Here is a 25,042-nt window from a genome sequence, read left to right on the forward strand (position 1 = left end):
ATAGTAATTTAAGGTTCCAAGATGAAAATGAAAATTAATTTACAAAAGCATTAATCATTACTTTTTTGCAGGAACATCAAATATTAAGGGAAATATTTAAGAATAATTGGGCAATATTAATGAATGATTCTCAATGTAAGAAATATATTGACAATTCCCCTAAAATAGTGTAGAGAAAAGGGAAAAGTTTTAAAGAGTTACTAAAATCAAATACTCAAAATACAAAAAATAATAAAGCAATAAATGGAATGAAAAACTGTGGTACTTGTAACTGGTGCCATAAAATTAAAGTAGGACAATTTTTTCACTTAAGAAATAAAAAATATTTTTTAAAAAATAAATATAACTGTAGATCAAAAGCTGTAGTTTATTTAGCTATGTGTGATTCGTGTTCGTTATTTTATGTAGATAAGACAGAGAGAGCTTTGTCTCAAAGAATTTATGAACACGAATACGCTATTAAGAAAAATAAAGCGAATAATGCTTTAGCAAAACACATTAATGAGTATAATAGCCATCAGTTTTATTTTACAGTTATAGACCATGTAGAGATAAAAGTTAGAACACCTTGGGGTTTAATATTTGAACAAAAAGCATTACAATGGCAAATTAAATTACAAGTGGATACATGGCCAGGTATAAATGAAAGTACAATAACACCAATATTAAAATTGATGGCATTAAACAGAAAGAAAATTAAGGATTAAATAATGTATTTTGAGTATTAATTGTGGACATCTTTTGCATAATTTATATATTTAAAAATAAACTCATTTAAGAATCAGTTTATATATTTGATATCTAATTTTAAATAATAAAATATATTGGACATAAACTGATTTTTTATAAAAAAATTTTTATAACTTTTGTAAAAAAAAATTTATTAATATTGATTAATATATAATTATTTAATAAGATTGCTTTTTTTATATGTGCATGAATATAAATGGAAGTTATGAAAATGTTTTAATATACATAATAATAATAATAATAAATAATAAAGAATAATACTTTTTAATATTAATATTTATTGTTTAATTTTTATTAATAATATATAATTTATTACGTAATTTAATAATGTTGTTAATATACACATATATATGTTCATTTATTTTAATTGATCTTTATATTCTCAGTTAGGCTGATACCATTCTTAAGCTAATTTTATTAAGATTATTTTAAACTAATTTAAAATTTTATTTAAATTAAGTTGAAAGGTTATATTATAATATTTTCCATTAATGTTGAAATTTTAATAAAAATTAATTACGGAAAATATCTTATAATATTTTATAATATTTAATATTATAGCTAGTACATTAATCTAAGACCTTTTAATTCCATAAGTTTGTAATCAGTTGTTCCATATATTAGTAAATTCTTGTATAAGTATAAATTCTGGTATTCACGCAAGATGTGAATTTGAACCATATGATCATTAAGGAAAGTTAAAATATTTTCCAATAGTCATTTTAGTATCAATAGGCATGCGCGTATTGCATGAGTCATGTGAGCAGGATTTTTTGAAAAAAGAAAGTTATAAAAGGAAGTGATGCAATTAAACCGACTGTCTGATGAAGTTTAAAACTTTTTAAATGAAAGCGCTTATCTTGATCGTTATTTTTAAAGTTTGTATGTCTGAAGCAATTTGATCGTTATTTTTTAAAGTTTGTACATCTAAAGTTCATTGTTTATAATAAATTTATATCTAATCTGGTTGGTGGCTTTTTGCTTTTGGCAATTCAGTGGTTGATATTGCGTATGTTTGGAAAGGAAAGGGGATAATGTCACCGAGTTTCAGTTTTTTTTTCTGTCTCTCTTCTTATTAGAATGTTTCATATGAAATAGGAGAATGGGTGGGAAGAGGGAATGATAAGAAAAGAGAAATAACAAAAGGAAATTTTTTTATGATTTTCATGTGATCTATATTCTATGTCCTCTGTGTGAACGTCTGCAGTTTGTAATAGACTTGTGCTGACTGTAAGGAATCCTGAAAGCCTTCCTTCACAAAGTAAAACAAGGAGGAAAAGGGTGTCCTGAAAACCAGTACAAGACTCCCAAACCAGCAAACCAAGACACCTGGAGAACTAGTGTGCAAAAATTACTCAACGCCATTCAAACAACCCAGTCTGTTCAAAGACACGAATGCATATCTAATATTAACACTTAACTAGATCACCGTGTTTTCTTCCTTACCACACAAGACTTCATCAGATAACACAAAACCCAAGAGAGTTGTCACTATCTGAACCCACCAATAAGTTTAATAACACAATTAAACATGAATTAATTGATCAATCAAATAAATCAAATAGATAGTCCTAGCATTATGTGCCATAAAAAATTCATATCAAAGTTCTAGTTAATTCTAGTTAAGAGTTAATATTATTTCTGCATTCGTGTATTTGGAATAAACTGGGTTGTTCGAACTGTGTTGAGTGATTTTTATATACTAGTTCTCCAGGTGTCTTGGTTTACTTTCCTTCGCAAGCTACTATCCGAAAAAGAAAAAAAATAGCTGATGTAACCTTTTTTTTTTTTTTTTACAGTTTTCCTGCTGATTTTCATCAAGAGACAACTTTGGGGCTGTAAATCTCCTCGCACTGATGATTCACGAGCTTTAATTAGCTCAAACAACCAAGAAACAGCTTGGAAATCCCTTCAGATGCTTTGTTTCTCTTTAGAACAACACGACGCGCACTAATGATGACAGCACAGCAAGATGAACTAAACCAGGAAGCCTACAGCCTAAATATCTTTGGGAAACAGTTTTTAACTTCAAATCAACATTTATTAACTTACAAAACAGCCCAAAATCATCAAAATAGAGGTTAATGATCGATGAGGATTACAACATATGGACAAAAGAAAGGCTGTCTGGCAGCTCTTAGATTGGTGGTATCCCTTGTCTGTCCAAGGAATTCTGACACAAAGTGTATGCCTTTGAATATACACCCTTCCCCTCCTATCAAATAAAGGAAAGCAGGCTAAGCCTTAAGCCTTTTCATCCTTTTCCCTGCCTGCAACATCTCCCGGCTGTGCCCAAGTCACTAATCGAACCAAGTCACATGGACAGAGTGAGGCCGTTATCCCTCTGTTTCACTGGAGCTGACTCACTGACTCGCAAAGTCCCTGTAACATGTTTCTACCAATGCAGCCAAAAGAAAAAAAAAACACCAAAACTAATGCAAAGCAGTTGTATGAAAATGCTGAAACCACCCTTAGAACTCTCACTGCAAGGTAAATTCAAAGAACTACAGGAAGGTTAGGCCGCGATTCTGTCACCATATAGCAGCAAGAAGAGTCGATTAGGTAGACTTCAGAATTGAACAGTTTTCTTCATTTCATGGGGGACAAAGCACTCTGAGTATATATTTAAGTCTGATAATGATTACCAGAGACTATATTGAGATGTTGAACGTTGCACTCGGGTGCTAGATACCTAACTGGTCATTTTGAGATTGCTCAATGTACTGTTAGATCATATTTCTGTGCTCACTGCTTTTTTGTAGTGATGTGTAGGGGCTTGAAGTCTTTAAGATATATAACAGTGGGAGATTGCAGCCTCCCAGAGAAATGATACCTCAGTATTTGTGTTTGTTCAGTGATCAGTCCTCTGAGGTGTTATCACAGAGTGAGAATACTAAAGTAAGGGCATGCAGGGAGCATTGGAGGTGCAATAGGGCTTGCACAATCTAAAAAAGGGTTCTCCTTATCTTGTGTAGGTACTATTTTCATGAAACCTGTACTTTAGCGTTTGTAAATCTAGACAATCAATTCTGTGTAAATACTGCCATGCAGGAGTGTTTCAGTCTGTCATAATGGAAGTCACTCAAAGACGAAGGAAAAATGTTGTATGTGAAAGGTCAATATTTTCGATGTGTACACTGTACTGCAACTGTTAACATTATATGGATGAGTTAAGGAATGTGCACAGCCGTGCATTTGGTGATTAGGAAGAAGGACATCTAAGGAGCAGAAGTGTTTGGTTTATCTGTTGAAAATGTTAAAAGGAAAATGTTGCTTACAGACAGAGATTTGACTTTGCAGACTGCACAGGATGTGTGTAGATACACTGAAATTACAACAGAGAAAGTTAAGCAATTTGAGGAGATTCTTAAAGAATGAAATATCTGAAAAGTGTCAATATATCCTGGCTAGAAGCCTCTGTGAAATGATCGCTAAAAGATTCAAGCTTGTGTCTGTTAGGTGTGGGTCACTTCATCAAATAAGACAATGCTATGCTTACAGCTTATAGCTTCAGAGTTCAGAGAACAGCAATAGAAAATATGTAAGCATATTTAAATGAGCCATGCAAAGAAATGGAAGAAGATAACAAAATGGGAAAGACAAGAGATCTCTTCAGAAGACTGGCAATATTAAGGGAAATTTCTATGGAAACATGGGCATGCTAGAAGGCAAAGATGGGAGGGGACATAACGGGTAATGGTAAATATTAAGAAGAGGTGGCAAGACTTGTACAAAAGAGCTAATAAGAAGGAACCTCACAAATTTATTACACACAGTGGAATCTTCTGTGAACTAAAAGCAGACATCCTAGAAAGTGAGTTTAAATGGACCCTAGAAAGCCTTGCTATAATGCTGCAGAAAGTGACAGAATGGAGCTCCTATAGTGCTGCTTGAAATTTGGCAGCAAATTTGAAAAACACATTAGCGGACATTGGATTCGAAAAGGTTAGTTAATATTCCAATCCAAAAAAAAAACAGCAATGCAAAAGAGTGCTCATATAATCTCACAATTGCACTTGTTTCACATGCTAGAAATGTAATGATCAAGATCCTGCAAACTAGACTCCAGCAACAGATAGGCCAAGAGCTGTCAGATGTACAACCTTGTTTTAGAAGGGGAAGAGTAATCAGAGACCAAATTGCCATTATTTTCTAGATAGCACTAAAAAAAGGAGTTCCAGAAAAAAATTTGATTCCCTGTCAATGACTAATAGAAAGTCTTTGACAGTGTAGATCATAATAAACTGGGGGGGGGGGGGTACAGGCTACCTTATTTGCTTCATGAGGAATCTGTATGCAGAGCAAGAAGCATCAGTTAGAACCAAATGTGGAGTAACTAACTGGTTCGAGCCAGGGGAAGGAACATGACAGGCCTACATATTGCCACACTAATTACTTATTTTATATGTATGTTAAATATACCATGAGAAATGTTGGGTTAAATGAATTGCCAGGAGAAAATATTAACAACTTCATATATACAGATGATGCCTCTCTGATGGCTGGAAGTCGGGAAAAGTTTAAGATCGTATAGATGAAGGTGAAAGAAGAAAGTGTAAAACTTGGCTTGCTACTCAACTTTATAAGGACTAAAATTATGTCATTTAGTCTTAGCAGTTCTTTGCAAATAGATACAGAAGAAGTGGAGGCAATGGCACACTTTATTTTCCTGAGATTAAATAAAATTAAAAGACTCTTGCAAAACTCTATGGCAAACCTGGATAAGATTTTAAAAAACAGAAATATCATGTTGTCAATTAAGGTCCATATAGTGAAAGCTATGTTTTCCCATCAATAATAATGGCTATGAGAGATGGACTATAAATGACATTGTGTGCCAGAAATTTTAACTGTGGTATTAGTGACAACTCGTTTACAGTGACATAAGTATATCTCACAGAGGATACCACTATCCTGGAACAGACTTCTCATCGAAAGCTCATCCCTGTCTATATTCAAGCACAATTTGGATTTATGAGTGGGTAAAAGAATATTTACCCCAGGACTGCCCTCTGTGCTAGTAGTGGGCAGAGGCAGCTCCTAAATGCTTTATCCCAAGCATGGGTCCCCTCACAATTATCTATGGTAGCATCCCACTTATTCTCACTAGGGGCAATATATAATTATCGACCATGGGATAGGTATGGCAATCAATCAGGATAAGTTAATTCAAGCATCAAAAAGTAAATTGGCTAGACCTAAATGGCCTGTAGAGGCAGCTAGCCTAGTACTTACTTGTGAACCTATAACCATATGACAAAAGTAGTAGCCCATAGAAGTACAATGTCTTAAGGTTATCTATTGGAAGTTCAAGGAGAAAAAGGAAACTGGCAGGAACAAATCAATTACTTACAGTATACCAAGTGGCAATACTAGAAGAGAGAAATGATTCCATATTAGTAATGCTGCAAATGTATTAATATCACTGTAGCTTATATCTCTTAATAACAAGCAGCGGTCCACAGTTTTTTCAGCAGAAAGTGATACATTGGCAGGGGCTGGAATTTTCAACATGTAACTTGCAGTCCAAGATATCTATAGACAAGTAGCATGTTAAAAGGAACCATGCATAAATCATTTGGGTCTACAATAGTAGTTTCCCCTCAAGTGTTTGGCAGTGCCCTGTATAGATACAGACACCTTGAGTTGACATTTTTCCTGTAAAAGCACCCTTGAAATTTCACCAATACCTAGTTGCACAGAGGACAACTAGTTTGGCAAGTACTGTCCTCAGACTTGCTAACCAGATACTCCTGACATTACTTTATATGCTTGCTGTAACCATCAAATTAATAAAAAAAGGGCTTGTTGCCATGGATATGAACTGCCCCACTATCTCCATTACTGACTTGGTGGATATGTGCATACTGAAGCAATGTTGAAATTTCCTCATGTTTACTGACAACCAGCTAATTCTCAAACAAAGTAGGTGAGAGATGTATTTACACAATGCCACTGTAGGCAACGCTCTCACATAAAAGCATTCCTAATGTCAATGAGGTTGTCAGTAGTACACACACTGTACCCATCACACACAGTACAAAGCAAACACATGAACCTGCATATGCTGAGGCACTTAAATGTAACCTTCCTAAAATCCAAAGACTTCCTAGACAAACTACGCATAACAGATACCCTCAGAAGCCCCCAAATGCACACTTTCAAAGCAACACCCACATCATCACATACAGCCACATCTCATGGAGCTCTGCTTCTAAGCCCATAAGGTAAGCCAGCACACAGTCCAACCTTCTGGTTATTGGAAACTCCATTGTGACTCACACTGATATCCCTCTCACCATGTTGGGTAAGGAGAAAGTCACGGTCAGTTGCTTATCAGGGGCCAGGATCCATCACATTATGCATGCAGTCAGGACACTGGACAACAAGTACCAGTACGACTCAGTCATAGTCAATGCAGGTGTAAATGAACTGAGATGTACATCCCTAAACTATATGAAGAGAGTCTCAGGCTGGTAACAGAAGATGACTGACTTTAATAATTGGCTTAGTGTGTGTATGTGTTTGTGTGTGTGTGTGTGCGTGCACGCTCGTGTGTGTGCAGTCAGTGAGACATGGTTTAAAACTGTGCAGAGCACACTAGCAGTGCACGGTTATAATGCCTTCCACACATTTAGACTAACTACTACACATGCAGGGACTAAAGATGCAGCTGTCTCAATTTACATCAAAAATAAATATACCTCAAGGCTGGTCAAACAGGATAATGCACTTGAGCTTCTCCAACCTCAGATCACCATAGGCAAAATCTCATACCACGTCCTTGTAAGCTAAAGTGTCCCCCTCTATGACCCAAAAAACTCATAACATGTATTTAAGCTTATTGGAAGCACTAGCCATCCAACCTAATACCATATTTATGGATGTCTTTAATTATCCCACTAACTATCCCATTAATTAGGAATCATAAAAGACACCAAATGTGCAGGTGCAGAGATTCCTGGATTTTGTAAACACATATTCCCTGGACCAGATTGTCAATACACCAACCAGGGGTGCAAACATACTGGATCTAGTTCTCACTAATATGGGAGATCACTGCACAACCCCTAGTGTAATGTCCTCTCTGGTAAGGTCAGACCACAAAATGGTCTCCTTTGAAGGAAAATAAAATCCAGTACCCCAGCTAATACTGGAATGTTCAAAAATTACTCTTAGGCTAACGTCCTACTATTAAGTAATCCATCCATTCATCCATCCTCAGCCACTTATTCCCATTTTTGCACATTGGATCAGGGTGTAAATAACCTGACACAATTTCAAATCCACATAAGCCCTGGGAAAACTGCTGCCTACTTGGAACTGTTTACAGAAACTGTATAAAAGCATATTAATTGCTGCATAGAGGCAGCTGCTCCTTCCAAGAAGAAGTACATAACTAAATAAAAAAGCAAGCCACCCTGGTAGAATCACAACATCATTAGGCTGTATAACATAGGAAAAAAATCATGGCAAAAATTAGGAGGTGTAGCACTCAGCAGGATAAATGCTTCCTCATCAGACCAAACAACTCTGAGAGCAAATAAGGTCTACCAAAGCCAAATATGAGGTAAATTTGGCCTCCCAGGCTAAGAAGAACCACAAGGCACTTTTTAGGTTTGTCCACAACCTCAAACACGATACACAGTTGTGTGCAGAGCTCATTTATAATGTCACCTATATGGAGCCAGAAGATATAACATACAAACTGGCAGATAAATTCAGTACTAACTTTATCCATATCCCTCTTGTCAAGAAATACCATCAGATATAACTCCCCCTACTACCACTAGGAATGCGTTCTCATTTCTGTCTCTAAGACCAAGAACACTGTATTGATGGGCCCAGGCATTATCCCAGGATGCCTTTTAAATAGTATGAAACATGACCTATGAGGTCCTTTGGATCTGCTATTTAACTGTAGCCTCCAACAGACTTCATGTCTCACAAATGGAGAGGAGCAATAGTCATCCCTCTGCACAAAAGTAAAAACTAAAAGAAAAATCCAGCCACGATATAGTTTTCATTGTATGATACCTTAAACCTCCTGTAGTTGAGGCCCATGGTATGTATGCAAATGGCTTCCTTAAGGACATCAAGTGCTTCAGCTACATGGCTTCTGAATGTCCATGACTTCTTTACTTTTTAATTATTTGTAGTTACATTCAGGCTAATAAAGCAGTTTTTACTGAATGGTATGTCTATGTGTCCTTTTTACCATTTGGTCTGCACAAAAGTGAGCCATGTACAGACCGTGGAATTTACAGACCCATAAGTCTCACTAGTCTCATATGCAATGCCATGGAAAGAATTATCATTGAGCATTAATGACACAGAAAACCTGTAAACACTGGACCCAACCCAATTTGGTTTTGTCAAGGGCAGATCATGCCTACTCAACCTTCTGGTGGAATTCTTTGAGAAGGCCACCACAGCAATTGATGCCTACCTTGACCTGGCCAAGGCATCTGACACAATGGCCACTTAGGCATTGTTGATAAACTCAAGAGACTAGGTATAAACCATTATATCACCTCGTGAATAGCCAGCTGGCTCACACACAGGACACATGAAGTTAGAAATAGGGAGATCACCTCTACAAAAAGGCTAGTCACAAGTAGAATCCCTCAGGAATCAATCCTCAGATTGCTACTTTTTGGCATTTACTTCTCTAAAGTCAAGGCCGATGTCAAGGGTCTCCACATGTGTCAGAGCCATGGACAAAAACTAAATGTCAAGAAACGCATAATAGTATCCTTCAGGAAGTCAACCACCCCTGGTAATTATCATACTGACAACACACCCCTAAGAGTTGTCCCAGCAATCAGGGACTTGGGGACACACATAGATAGTAATCTAGCCTTTAACCATTGTGTGTTTACAGTAGTGAGGAAATTATTCTATATTGTACAACTTATAAACACAGATATGGCATCTAGGTCCATGGAGGTCATTATAGGTTCATAGATTGTTTATAGAATGGTACTAGGCTATCAGCCCTGGGGCCTATACAAGCCTAGCCATAACAATTCCCTGGCTATTTCTTCCCACACTATTTACTTCCCTGGTCCCCTGTCTAGCAAGGTGACTGACGTGATCCCCGGGGTGAATTTCCTTTCTCTCATCCAATCGTCAAGGTTCCTTTTGAAGAGGACCAAAGAGGCACTCTGCTTGACAGGTATGGGCAGTCTATTCCAGAGTCTGGGGAGTCTCTGGGTCAGGAACCTATCCCTCCAGCATGTTTTGTTTATTGTGATGACAAGGTTTAGATCCCTGGAGCATGTGGCTCTGAGGGATTGGGATTTCTTTAAGTGTAGCATGTCCAACAGCTCTGAGTTTGACATGGCCTTGTATGTTAAGCAGAGATCGCCTCTGAGTAGACGATATGTGACAGAGTATAGCTGGAGTTTTTTAAGGTGGTCAGCATAGGGCATCTGCTTTAGGCCTGTGATTCTTTTAGTAAGGTATTTCTGCGGCCTTTCCAGTTGTTGCAGATGTCTTGAGAGGTACATACCAAATGAGGCATTGTATTCTATAATGGGTCTAATGAGGGATGAGTACAGTGGGACAATGACCTCCTTTTTTCTGGATGAAAAGCCCTTAGTGATGAGGTGTGCCACATAGAAAAATTTCCTGACTGTTGTGGCGATGTGGTTATCGAAGGTGAGACCACTGACAACCTGTGTCCCTAAGTCTTTTATCACACTTTCTGTGTTTATTGTACTGACACCTATGTGGTAATTCACGGGTACAGTTTTTTCCCAAAGGGAATAACTATACATTGAACTACACCAGGAACCAAACCTCACCAAGACAAATAACTGGAGGAAAAAAGGCACGGATCAAGGCAGAAGTGCTGTATCCAAATAATAAAAAGTCAACAATCCACAAAAGGTAAATATAGTGCTGCAAGGCCAATAAACGCTCCAAGGTACGATAAGTATCTTTATTAACACAAAATTGCAGTGCGTCGACCTAGGTTTCGTCCGACTCCTCGGACTTCTTCAGAACACTGTATGTAAACATGTGATAAATATTGACAAAATGGTGACAGTCAATAGACAAAATGTAAGGATACACCAACATATCAATTGTTTTACACGCAATGTGGTTTACATTGCAGTATGTCAACAATGTGACAGTTTTTATGTTGGGAAAACTAGTAGGCTGTTGCGGGACAGGATTAAAGAACATATATTAGACATTAAAAATGGAAAATTAACCAACGCCTTAGCAAGACATATAAATCAATTTAACAGTCACCAGTTTAAGTTTTTTGGAATATTCCACCAGGGCGTTGACCCACAAGGTAAAATCACCAAATTTAACCTTGATATAGTAGAATTAAGAATGCAAATTTTATTGAACGCCAACCAACACCCTGGTTTAAACGAATATATTAGCATAAAACCCATATTATGGTTACACAACATAAAAGGTACCTAACACGTATATTTAGCATTATACATTTACATATATTTAAAATACACATATACTTTTTTGTCCACAATATTCCAATTATATATATATATTTGTATACATACATATATATATATATATATTTTTACACATATTTTTTTACACATATTTATTATATATATATATATTTTTTATATCCATTTTTTGTATTAAATTTACGGCCAGTTTTAAAACTATTTTAGACGTTTTTAAATAATAATTTAACACACGTAAATATGTTAATTTAATATGTTTTTTACACAGATTGATATTTTCACAATTTATTGTCTCATCTAAGTGCAATGGTAAAAATTTTATGTAACAAAAAATTTTATGTAACATTGTATTAACTATTTTGCACACAATATTTATAGCATCATATATTACAAATTTTGGAATTTTAGTATTTATTAGGGTATCTGTCGGATTATCATTTTATACATTAATTGAGATATGTTCAACACACACAAGGGGTCTTAACAGATATATTTATTAATATTTATTAACATATATTTTTTCAAATCAAACACATATTTTCAATACAAATATACTTATGTACACATTTATTATGTTTTTAGGTAATGTTATGTACATATCTAGTGATTTTATTCAACATTGCATGTACCAAGAAGTTTGTTCACGTTTTTAAACTTTGTTTCTCAACCTTGGTTTCATTTTTAATTTGAATATCTATTTGTCTCATTACACAATTTAGTGACTTGATGGATTAATTAATTAATTAATTAATTAATGTGATTAAAGTGATTATATAAGCACTCAGTCCTGGGTGCTACAGTGTTCTGAAGAAGTCCGAGGAGTCGGACGAAACCTAGGTCGACGCACTGCAATTTTGTGTTAATAAAGATACTTATCGTACCTTGGAGCGTTTATTGGCCTTGCAGCACTATATTTACCTTTTGTGGATTGTTGACTTTTTATTATTTGGATACAGCACTTCTGCCTTGATCCGTGCCTTTTCCCCTCCAGTTATTTGTCTTAATAACTATACATTTCTTGGCATTGAGCTTGAGCCCATGGCTCTGGCACCAAGCTTCTGCTTCTGTAAGGCCCTTTTGTAGAGTATCCACATCATTTGGGGATTCAATAATGGCTCCCAGTTTGCAGTCATCTGTGAACATTGTTAGCCAGAGTTCCTTAGTGTTAGCCTGTACTTCCTGTAGACTGTAGATGCCAAACAAGAGTGGTCCCAGGACTGAACCCTGAGGTACTCCACTTGCCACTTGTCTGGAGTTGGATTTGGAGTCGACTACTTTTACAGTGTGGGTTCTGTCAGCAAGCCAGTTGGCAACCCATTGGGTGATGTAGGGATTAATGCCCAGCTTAGTAAGTTTATCTATAATTCCAGAGTGGGGGATGGTGTCAAAGGCCTTGGCAAGGTCTAGATAGGCTGCGTGGATCACCTTACCCTTGTCCATGGCTCTGGAGACTGATTCAAAGAAGTCAGTCAGGTTCAGGAGACAGGATCGGCCCTTAACAAACCCAAACTGGGTGGGGTCCAGTGTTTGAAGGTTGCCAATGTCTTTGTTTATAAGTTCCATGATAATACACTCCATAGCCTTGCAGATAAGGCTCGTCAGACTGATGAGACGGTAGTTACCAGGATCGAAGGTGGATCCCCCCCTTGTGGAGTGGGATAACTACAGCTCTGCATCACTCAGTGGGCATGAAACCTGAGGTGAGGCTATGATTAAACATGACACTTAGGTGAGGTGCCAGTTCATATTGTAGTTCATGTAGTACACAGCCCGGGATGTCATCTGGTCCCATGGATGCTGTATACCTAGCTTTGGAGAGTACGTTTTTTACCTGTGTGGCCATTATTACCAGAATTTGGCAATCTTCTGGTATTGAGATGGGCCGTTTAGGGGGTGAGAGGGGGGTGAAGTTGGCAGTGAATCGATCTGCCAGGATATTGGCAATATCCTTGGGATCAGTATATTTAATGCCATTCTGTTTTAGCTCAGAGCAGATCTGAGCATTGCCATTTAGATTCTTGACATAGTTATAGAATGCCTTCTGGTTGTCTTTGGAATCTTTGGCAATTTTATTTTCGTAACTAGCTTTGGAGGATTTTATGAGGGATCTCAGTTTCTTACTGAGGCTGGTAAGGGAGTTTTTTACATCCTGGGATTTTCCTCTTTTCTGCAACAGTTTCTACCTTTTGTTGTAAAGTTTGTTTATGGCAGGGGACCTCCAGATTGCCTTCCTTTTTTGGAGGAGAGCATCTTGGTTCTATTTGAGATGGCACGATTCATGCATGAGTGGATGTGCTCGTACAGTGCCTTAATGTAAGATTCAGCAGTCAAACTTTCAGTTCCAGTCTGCATGGGTGGCATGAAGTTTGTCACTTCTGACTTGAGTAGCATGAAGTTGGCTTTGGAGAAGTTTGTTATGGAGGTTTCCTTACTGGGGGGGTGGGGGTGGGATGTGGATGTTAAGGGTGATTAGCTTATGGTCAGACCTGACTAATGAGGGGGTGACCATAGGTGTGGAGCATCAATTTCCCATGTTGGTAATGACCAGGTCTAGGATATTGGAGCCCCTGATGGGATTATGGATTAGTTGATCCAGGGAGTTGGAATTTATGAATTCCAAGAACCATTGGGCAAAGGTGTTGGTACACGAATAGTTTTCCCAGTTAATGGGAGCGTAGTTAAAATCACCCAGTATTAGGGTGTTTGGTTCCATCTTAATATTTTCCAGTATGTTTAGAAAGGTGTAGTGAGAATCTTGGGGCATGGTGGGGGATCTGTAGCACGCTACAATTTGGATTGCAGTCTTACCTAGTGTTAGTTGCACCTGGAGAATTTCAGACGCATTGTGTTGGGCAACTAGCCTGGTGGTGTGAATATCCTTGGTGAATATGGATACTCCTCCACCTTTAGTGTTTTAGTCCTGGTTTGGTGGCCGAAAAGTGTGGTAAGAGTTGTAGCTTGGTATTGCAGGGATGCTCTCTGGAACCTTGAACCAGGTCTCAGTTACTGCACGGATATCGATGTTCTCCATTTTTAGGACTGCCTTGAGAGAGTGCATTTTGAGGTTTAGACTTCTAGCACTGAGTAGCATTACCTTCAGATTTTGCATGCTTGTACCTGTTATGGTGGTGGTTTTGTTCTTTGAACTTTGCCTAAAAAAGGCACTATAGGGGTGGCAAGAGCCTCAGCCAATAACCTGAATCCCAGGGGTGACAGGTGCAGACCATCTCTGGCAATGCATCGTGGTCTGTCAATCATGTCATCCCAGGCAGACAGATACTGGATCCCCTTTGAATGACACCAGAAGCTTAGCCAATTGTTAAAGTCTATCATCTTGTCCTTATATTGTGGCATCATTCTGAGCAAAGGCAGGATGCTACTCAGGGCTAGGGTCATACCTGCCTGGGCCACATGATCCGAGAGCTCTTCCATGTCTCTTTTCATGTAGTTCAGGGAGATACGTCTCAAGTCATTCACTCCAACATGGACAATGACAGAGTCATATTTATACTTGTTGTGGAGTGACTTGAGTGCAAGGGTTATGTGGTGGATCCTGGCACCCGACAGGCAGCTGACTGTAATTTTCTCCTTGTTCAACCTGGTAAGGGGGACATCATTGTGCTGGACTATAGAGTCACCTATGACTAAAGTGTTAGGTACATTGTCTTGCCTTAGGAGCTGTTGCTGGGTGGCACACTGGTGTTATGAGCTATGTGACACTTTGGTTGTGATTGGTGTTTGTTTGCATTTCAGCTTCAGAGGTCCTTGTTGCTTGGGCAGGTTGCAGTTAAGGGCCTCCGCATATGTGGATTTAGTGTTGCTATATGTGGGTGTTGGTGGTGTGGGTTTAGAAGGGTTATGTGTTGCTTGAGGTGTAGTGTGGGTGTTAACCTTCTCCTCTTGACTGTCTAGCACAATCTTGGGTGGAGAGAGCTTTGCTTCCAGTTTGGCTATGTAAGTGCATCTCTCACAGGTTGTAGTGTTGGGTGGTAGGAGGAGAGTGTTGTCTGTGTACATGAGGCAATTGCTGCATTGCCTCAGTATGCCCAGATTCCCCAGGTGGACAGGAGAAATCAACGGAAGCTGACCCTTGGACATGCCTGGTTTGGTGCTTTTTTTTTTTTTGTAAAGGACAGGAGCTGTTTTCCCTTACCTTAGCAAGGTACTTTGCAATTATAGGCTGTTTAGTGCCTATGATTAATTTCTCCTTATTAACAAGGAGAGTTGAGTGCTTGTATCAGTTTAAGGCTTCCTAGTGCTTTCCAGCAGGTATTAGAGCAAGTGCTAGTCACAGGGATGCTTAAAGGTAAGATGAAAAAAATGCACACTGCAGTGTGCACTAGAGAAGGTAGATGTGAAAGTAGGTAACTTAAGTTTTACCTGTTTAAAACGTTATTCCACTGTATTCAGCATTCATCAGACCTATCCTTGAGTACAATGCTTCCTTTGGTATGTATCTAACCAGGCACATCCAACAAAGAATATAGAGCACAGGTAACATATCCTGGGCAGACCACCTCAAAGCCCTATCCCTGTATTCTGCCTCCTACAGGCTGTTGAGGGAAAATCTATGCCTGGCATACAAGGCCTTGTTAGAGCCCACCCTGATGGATATCATGTATATACACAAAACAGATGGCACTAAAATTACCTATTCTGAAGACTTAAATCTTGCCTGTGATATAAATAGGACCTGCTGGAGAGACAGTTTTGTACCTCAGAGACTATCCCTTCTCTGAAAGCTCCCAATCCATGTGAAGCAGAATTCCTCCTTAACCCCATTCAAGTGTAACTTGGACAATTGGATGGGGAACAGGAAATTCATCCCTGGCTTGGCACTTACGTCTTTAATGGACACAGGCAGCCTGTAAATGGTTCATCTCCCAAGCCCCTGCTTTCACTTACCAAGGAACAAGAACTTGTCAGAGATTTGGAATGTATGGCTAGGCTTAAAAAGGCCCTTGTGATCGTTAGTCTAGTAAACACCTATGAACTTATGAACCTTTGACCCTAATCCAATCTGATTTTCATCTCCTTATAAAGCATGGGAATAAAGGGGAAATTCGGAATGTGACCCTGCTGGGCCTTCAGAAACACAACATTGGCAGGAAAAAGACTGAATCAAATTTACCAGTGGTGAGTAAATTACTGAAGCAAAAAGATGGTATCTAACCATGTGAGAACTCATTTTTTTCACAGCACTTGTGATAATTACCAGTGCTTCAACCAGGACACATAGAAAGTAGCAGAATCAAATATGGCGAAACATGATGCCTCAAGAGAATCAGAGAACAGTCTAGGTTATACACTGGCCCATGACAGCCAGAGGTATTTACTGAAACCACAAATTCTGATTACAGAAGTAGGTCAGAGTTCAAAAATGTTCACCCAGAAGATGTTTCGGACCAAGACAGAGTGGAAAGTTAGAAAATGGCACAAGGCAGAGAACTGTGAAATGGGAAGGAGCTGTGAGACCTTTTGTTCTGCAACTGCAGCTAAGGAGTTGTGGTTTGGGTTGTTCTGCAACTACAGCTGAGGTTAGTTTGGTTTTCAACTGTTTACAACTTTTTTTATATTTCATACTTTTCTTATTATGGAGTCTTACATATCATCTGGTTGCACAGTGATTTATACTGGTAGTCTTTGGAGATTTATTTCTGACTTTCATTTAACATGCAGTATTTAAACATATTTCAAAGAATAATACTTTATTTTGTTTTCAGTTTAGATTTGTGGATTCACGTCTGTTGGTTTCTGGCTCAAATTATGATGCTTTGCAGCTTAGTTGTACAGTGATCACATCTGAAGATATGGAAATTTAATTTCTGATAAGTGAACAGCATATAAAAATACTTAAACATACTACACTGAAGTGAATTCTGAAGTGGCCTAGATTTACTATTTTAGCTTTCATTCTTTTTACTGCAATGTCTGCACTTGAAATGCTGAGTGCCAACAAGTTGAAAAAAAGTCTGAAAACACAGGAGAAGAGTGAATTTCCAAAATTGCTCTTCTGCTTAAAGCCTCTTTTTACAGGGGTGGCCACACACACCCCTGAGGGTAAACTAAGATTTTATGAGTAGGGCACTGAAAGCATTTGCATTCCCTGATACAATGTTGTTGTTTTTCTTTCGGCTTTTCCCAGTTAGGGGTCGCCACAGCGGAACTCCTGTCCACTAATGATTGGCAGTCGATTTTTACAGTACCAGCCCGACACCCAGCCTTCAACGAAGACACGCCCATTCATGCATGTCTTTCGAACGCCACTCAACTGCATTCCCTGATACAATAATAAGCTTAATAAGGAAGTTATATGTGGGATCAGAGGCAAGAATTAAAGTGGGAGGTTTCCTCTCTGATAAATTGCGTCCAGAGTGGTAACGAGTCAGGAAAATAAACTGGTGAAACACAAAATCCAAAAGGCTCCAAAACCAGAAGAAATTCAAAGCAAAAAGTTGTGAGCAGCAACTATTTTATTTAGTAAACCAATTAAAACCAAAACAAATAAATGACATATATATTAAGCACTTTTGTCCCTCATTGGAACTTCAGCAGAATATAAAAACAGTTAAGTTAGAAAACTTTTATACATGGATCCACGAGCAATGAGCAATGACAACACTTCCTTTGGTGTTTCAAGAGAGAGTGTCTCCAACCATTCCTAGGCAAAGTAGTATCACAATGCCATCTAGGGTTCAGAAGATTTAAGTGCACTTCATTTTGACTGTGTAGTCTTGCAAGCCAACTAGAATACTGTAAACTTTTTATATCAAACAGATTATATTTTAATAGAAATAAAGAGTAGTTTCTGTGATAAATACTAACTAAAAAATAATGAAAATCACATTAAAATGAATTCTTTAGCTATGTAAACCATACTATTTTAAAACTGTATGCATAAAAATTTCTCCAAAAAACCTAATACCTAAAAATAACTCAACATTCAATGCATTCAGTGAGATGGTAATGAAAGGTATTAAAACCAATGATAACAGGCAATAGGGGCATTCAATTAAAGAGTATATAAAATGTATATCATACATCATCTCCCTGAAGGATCTTGAATGGTAGGAAATGAAATATATATTAAATATAAAGTTGACATAAATAGCTTTATTTTTTATTTAACATTAATTAACCAGAAAAGTCCGACTTGGAACAAAGACAGTTTTCAGCGGAGACCCGGGTAGAAATGCTCCAGATGCATGTCTTTGTAACATAGGAGGAAACCAGAGCACCCGGAAGAAGACTACACAAATGCAGTGAAGACACATAGACTCCACCCGGAAGGCACCCCAGCCGAGAATTAAAGCGGAGAACCTCTTGCTGTGAGGCAACAATGCTACCACTGCACCAATGTGCTGTCCATAAATTCTTAATATGTAAAAAATATTTGTTAGTGTGTTGTGCATTTCAAATATAAAAAGGGTGCTTAAAGTGCAAACTCGTAGTGAAGGAGCCAGCGGTATTATTGTACCATACGCCCCTACCTCTGTTTCATTACCTAGTCAATGCTTTAAATTTCAAAAGGGGTGCAATGGAAAAAGACTCATAAGTCCAGCCAGCCATGGGCATTCAAAGTCAATTGCCAATATAATTCCCTTATCTCCAATAACTGTACCCATTGACCTCCCCTCATTCCCTCCTTTAATCCTTCTATAACTATGAACCTAAATGTGTGACTTTCATTGTCTAAAACATGTCTTGCCAAGGCAGTATTGGGGTTCCTTTTGTTAATGTTATACTGGTGTTCATAAATTCTTTCCTTTAACCTATGCTCACTTTTACCTATGTAAAAACATCAGCACTGTAGAATTACAGTCAAAATTTGACCTAACTTTGAATTCATTGCCTTTAATAAGAAAGTTGTCACACATTAGAATGAATTTACATTGGGAATTGAACCCACATTTCTTCATACAACATACCTGGTACATATTTTCTTTAGATGTGTGTTCCAACATTTCCTTCAGGTTCCTATCTCTTCTAAATGTAAAACCAGGTTTGTGCCCTAACTTCTCTCTCAAAGTGGGATTTTCACAAATAATTGCTCAGTTTTTTCAATAACCTGTTTAAGTGAACTGAGATCTATATTAAAGATAGTTATGAAATTCACAAAACAATAAGGTCTAATCAAATCCCCAGTTGCATCCCCCTCCACTTCAGCCCCTTTATTTTGTATTCCAAAATTTGTTGGCCCTCCTAAGATTGGTTTATACCATCTGTTATTTCTTTTTCTCATAACCTCCAAGCAGTCCATTGGTAATTTGTTGATTTACATCTCCTGGTTTCTTGCTCAAATTATGATGCTTTGCAGCTTAGTTGTACAGTGATCACATCTGAAGATATGGAAATTTCATTTCTGATAAGTGAACAGCATATAAAAATACTTAAACATGCTACGCTGAAGTGAATTCTGAAGTGGCCTACATCTACTATTTTAGCTTTCATTCTTTTCACTGAAATGTCTGCACTTGAAATTCTGAGTGCCAACAAGCTGAAATAAATGACTGAAAACACGGGAGAACAGTGAATTTTGAAAATCGCTCCTCTGCTTAAAGCCTCTTTTTGCAGGGGTGGCAAGCCCTCCCCACCCCCCACCCCCTGTAGGTAAGATGAGATTTTATGAGTAGGACACTGAAAGTATTTGCATTGCCTGATACTATAATAAGCATAATTACAATTTTATATGAGGGGTTAGAGGCAAGAATTAATGTGGGAGGGTTCCTCTCTGATAAACTGTGTCCAGAGTGCCAATGAGCCAGGAAAAAAAAGACCAAAAACACAGGAGAAGAGCAAATTTAAAAAAAATTGTTCTTCTCCTTAAAACCTCTTTGCAGTAGAAGCAAAACCGCCCCTGCACCTCCCACACCCTCTAACATATATATATATATATATATATATATATATATATATATATACCAACTTGGAGATTGACATATTTCAGAGAAAAGGGAATATTCCAAGAAATGGCATCTCACACTTAGTATATGTAAGTCAAATCTTTTGGCCATTTAGTCTACACATTACGGGACTTGCTTTAGTGGGTCCCAACATTTCAAATGGTTACCATATTGAACTGTGTGAAAAACTAGTACTGCTTGAGCATTGAAGTTGCTGGCTGAGACCTCTTAAGATCAGGATAAAGAACTGATAGTTATGTAAAGTGCCTGCATCAATTAGCACTGGCTACATAGGATGGGAATACAGTACATAAGCTATAACCTATTAGCTACCAATAGAAGTAGATGTACAGAACAGGTACAAAAGATGAGCTCTAATCCTACTTTAGCTTGGCCAAACAGCCTGTTGCAGGCTTGAGTGAACTGACAATTAACTATCTGTTAAAGCATATATAAATAATGCATGTTATGTACGCCGGAGTTTGATCTGATAAAACTCTGTTAAGGGCGAAAGCGCTCATGTATTTAATATCTTTTATTTTTTAATGAGGAAATATTGATTTCTAAACAAATTCTAAGTGCTTGATTATTGCAAAGTCTCTCCTGAGATTGGTTATAGTTTGTGGTTCTTTTCTCCTGATTTGAAGGATTCGTAGCCACTTAAATGCTCAAAAGATACCAGCTTTTCCTGTTGTTTAATGTTTTAACTTAAGGGTGGGAGGCATCTTACCCAATAAGGCTAGAGATTTATTGCACCTCACCACAAGGATCTCTAATGTGTGTGTGTGTGTGTGTGTGTGTGTGTGTGTGTGTGTGTGTGTGTGTGTGTGTGTGTGTGTGTATATATATATATATATATATATATATATATATATATATATATATATATATATATATATATATATATATATATATATATGTATGGGTCTACCTGACAATACCGACACACCACAACACCGACAACGAAATCACCAACACCACATAACCGACAGTTCACAAACACGAAACCTCACATGCCCGACACACCATAATACCGACAATCAACAAACAAAACAAATCCCCTGTCCAAAAAACACACACACAACACAAGCACACCAAAATCCTTACAAACCCACACTAAACCTCACATACACAACTATCTACAACCTTAACCCAAACCCTAACCCTAAGGTCAGTCACTATCGCACACTCACCTAACCCATGCCCTAACCCTAACTCAACCTGCCCCTAACCCAAAGACTATCACTATCGCACACTTACCTAACCCGCGCCCTAACCCTAACTCACTTAACCCACCCCTAACCCAAAGACTGTCACTATCGCACACTCACCTAACCCGCGCCCTAACCCTAACTCAGTTAACCCGCCCCTAACCCAAAGACTATCACTACCACACACTTACCTAACCCGCATCCTAACCCTAACTCACTTAACCCACCCCTATCCCTACAGACCGTCAATATCGCACACTTACCTTACTCGCACCCTAACATCCATCACTACCGCATACTTACACACCCTTTTCCCATGTCGGTGTTCTCAGCGTCGGGGTTTTCATCCATCGGTCTTCTCAGTTTTCGATCTTCTGGCATCGGTGTTCTCATTGTCGGCGTTCTAAGCTGTCGACGTTGTCAGGTAGACCCATATACATATATATATATATATATATATATATATATATATATATATATATATAAATATATATATCCACCACACTCTTCTAACTATATATGCTAACTCCAGGATCACAGTACAGTGGGGAAAAGGGCATCTACATTTTATTTGTGCAACAGTACTTACATTCAGTAAACTGTGATTCAGTGAAATGAGTGATTTGAGCTTTCAGCAATTTTTTTGAGGATGAAATGAAATTCAGTGAAATGAGTTTTCAGTGAATCAAAGTAGACCCATATATATATATATATATATATATATATATATATAGTGTTAAAACAAATCATTTACATATTTACACTGCTGTTGTTGGGTGCAGTCCTACTGAACTGCACATAACCAAGATGAAGTAACCAAAAAAGACAAAAGTATTGTATCCGAACATGTTTATTTATTTACTTATTTTACATTTGTTAACCGGGTTAGTCTGACTGAGCTTTTGGCTCATTTTCAGCAGAGACCCAGGGAGAAAAGCTCCCCAGGGAATACAGTTTTAAAAACAAAGTATTCACAATCAGCAGAAGAATATAAGACTTGTTACAATATCATTTTAACTGCTTTGTACAAAATAAATTGTCAGGAAAAGATTATGAAACCAGTTACATATCCCTTTAAATGAGTAGTACCTAGTTGTGTTAGGGTTTAGAAAAAAGAATATTCAGATAGCTAGAAGAAGATATAAGGGAAATAGAGTAGAGGTGAACTTTTAGACAGAATAGATAAAGTAGGTTATTTTGGAGCTGAATGATTCAAGATTGGTTAGAGAGGGAGGAAGGGAAGTAGTGGGAGGGTATTAAATATCAAGTGTAAAGAAGGCAGGAAGAGGTAGGAGTACAAGGTTAGATATACATTTAGGGTGAGGTGGTGAAATTGGTGGAAGGATAGTGGTTTCAGGGTGGATGACTGCAGTGGCAAGATCATTTTTTTGAGATATTTTCTTATGGCTAATTTGAAACTCTTGCTAGGGTGAAGGGACTATACTTCCAAGGGGAGTTGGTTCCAGGATGTAGCTGGGTCATAGTTATAGAGAAGACATCTGATTTTGGTTTTGGGTTTGTAGATGTGTAATAATTCTTGGTCTGAGCTGCATAGAGTCCTAGCAGGGGAATATTTAGATATGATGAAAGAGAGGCTGGGGCAGAAGGAGGCCAGATAGAGGATGGCATGAATGATTTGTAGTTGATAAAGTTGGAGCAGATGAGGGAATTCTAGCCAGTCTAGTTGCTGAAGTGCTAAGCAGTGGTGTGACTTGTAGGTTTGGTTCGCTGCAAATCTGGCAACCTTCTTGTAGGTACTTTCAAGTTTGGAAATGAGTGTAGAGTTTAGGTTTGTGAATATGTGACAGCTGCATAGGAGTGTTGGAAGTAGTAAAGCATGAGAGAGAGTTTTTTGGGCTGTGTTGGTTAAGTATTTCTTGTTGCGGAAAAGATGTCCAAATTTCTGATGAGTTTTTTTTGATGGAGTTAGTAATATGTAGATCAAACTTAAGCTGATCATCTATTGTGACACCTAGCAATTTAGCACTAGGTCCAGCTGAGATGCTGGTGTTGTTGCTAGATAAAATGGTAAATGTACTTTTGAGTGTAGTGAGGTTTTTAGGGAGGAAGAGTAGGAGCTTAGTTTTCTTTGGATTAAGTATTAGTTTGTTATCACTAAGCTATATCTCAATGGTGTGGAAAGATGCCTGGGTAGTTGAGTGGAGGTCAGTTGGGTTGTCAGCAATGGTTATAACAGTAGATTCATCAGCATATTGCACAAGTGATGACTGGGGACAAGAGGAGCAGAGTAAGTTGGTGAAAATATTAAAGAGCAGTGGTCTGAGAATGGACCCCTGGGGGACATCCATTTGTACAGTGAGAGGTGGAGATAGTGCAGAGAGCCATTTAACTGATTGCTGGTGGGTAGAGAGATAGCTGGAGAACCAGGAGATAGTAGAGTGAGAGAAATTTAAGTTTTACTTTTACTTCTAAGTTATACCTCCTTGGTTATATGCATTTCAGTAGAAGTGTCCTTGAGAATGAAAATATAATTCCATAGATATGTGTGTATGTGTGTGTGTGTGTGTGTGTGTGTGTGTGTGTGTGTGTGTGTGTGTGTGTGTGTGTGTGTGTGTGTGTGTGTGTGTGCATGTGTGTGTGTGAGAGAGAGAGAGCTGGCTATATACCATCAAAGACACAGACATATATATTTATCTTTCTCTGTATACATATATATATATATATATATATATATATATATATATATATAATATATATATATGTGTGTGTGTGTGTGTGTGCGCGTGCGTGCATGCGTGCGCATGTTATTAACTGTCAGTGTGTTTAGAAATATTGATGCAGATTATATAAATTCCTTCATGCCATTGATACAGTTAAACAAAGGAAAAGTACCCAGGCTAAAACTATGCTGATCTCAAAAGGAAATCAAATTACAATTGGTAAAACTGAAAAAAAAAGAAAAAAAAAGAAGAAAACAAACGATAACTTGTAGGTACTGCTTGTCTGCAAAGCCATACTGCTAGGGAAGTTTTTTTTAGTAAATAATTTGTAGGACTAGGGTTATGGAGAGGGGTGGTGTTAGGGTTAATACACAAGAATAAGTGTGGCAGGGGGAGTGTGATGAGCTGTGAAATGTTTCAAACATTTATGGCTGCAAAGCTGAGATGTTAAAAATAAGAAGTATAGCAACTGGGTTAGAAAGCTTAATCAAATGTAGGGGGATGCCAGAGTATTGTATGTACATGACATGCCTCTGCATTAGCACTGCCATCACTTGTTAGGTTAATAAAAACTTCTAGGCCGCAAAATACTGCAATCAAGTTAACAGGAACCTATTAAAGAATAATAAGCAGCACTCAGGCCTCAAGCCATACTCCCTCTCCTAAAAAGAGGTGCAACACTCACTCAAGCCGAAAACATCTTTTTTTGTATACTTCTAGTTCACAGCCATATCACCTTATGGTATCCAGAACTTTTTTGGGTCTGGCTTCTTTAACTAAGTTACTTAACAGCTAATAATCGGAAACAAACTAAATAATTCAACAAACTAATAAAAAATAAAACATAGGAAGTATTAGAAAGTACAAAGAGTTATTAATAAAATGACACTGAGATTGTTAGTCTAGGATGCTCTGCAGTGGAAAAATTAATCTTTGCTTGCCACTTATTCATATTTAAAGATTCATATTAATATTTTTATAACTGATAGACCTACATGTTATTGAGGTGTATGGTTTGAAACACTGATGTGAGAGACATGACA

General features: G+C 37.7%; 1 protein-coding gene across 2 annotated transcripts in view; it reads left to right on the plus strand.

Annotated features, from left to right (window-relative positions):
• Positions 1 to 25,042, plus strand: part of LOC122813766 (sulfotransferase 1C4-like) — a 237,141-nt gene that overhangs the window by 205,987 nt on the left and 6,112 nt on the right. Inside the window, exon 7 of one of the 2 annotated variants that reach the window (XM_044086256.1) lies at positions 2,550 to 3,282. The exons of the other annotated variant lie outside the window; for it this stretch is intronic. Within the exon in view, the coding sequence (XP_043942191.1) occupies positions 2,550 to 2,704 (155 nt within the window). The 3' untranslated portion in view covers positions 2,705 to 3,282. Of the gene's footprint in view, positions 1 to 2,549; positions 3,283 to 25,042 lie in introns of those variants that run through there. 2 annotated transcript variants of the gene reach the window in all.

This window comes from Protopterus annectens, chromosome 10.part0 (genome assembly GCF_019279795.1).
Source record: "Protopterus annectens isolate FY-2018-M chromosome 10.part0, PAN1.0, whole genome shotgun sequence".
Classification (NCBI taxonomy): domain Eukaryota; kingdom Metazoa; phylum Chordata; order Ceratodontiformes; family Protopteridae; genus Protopterus; species Protopterus annectens.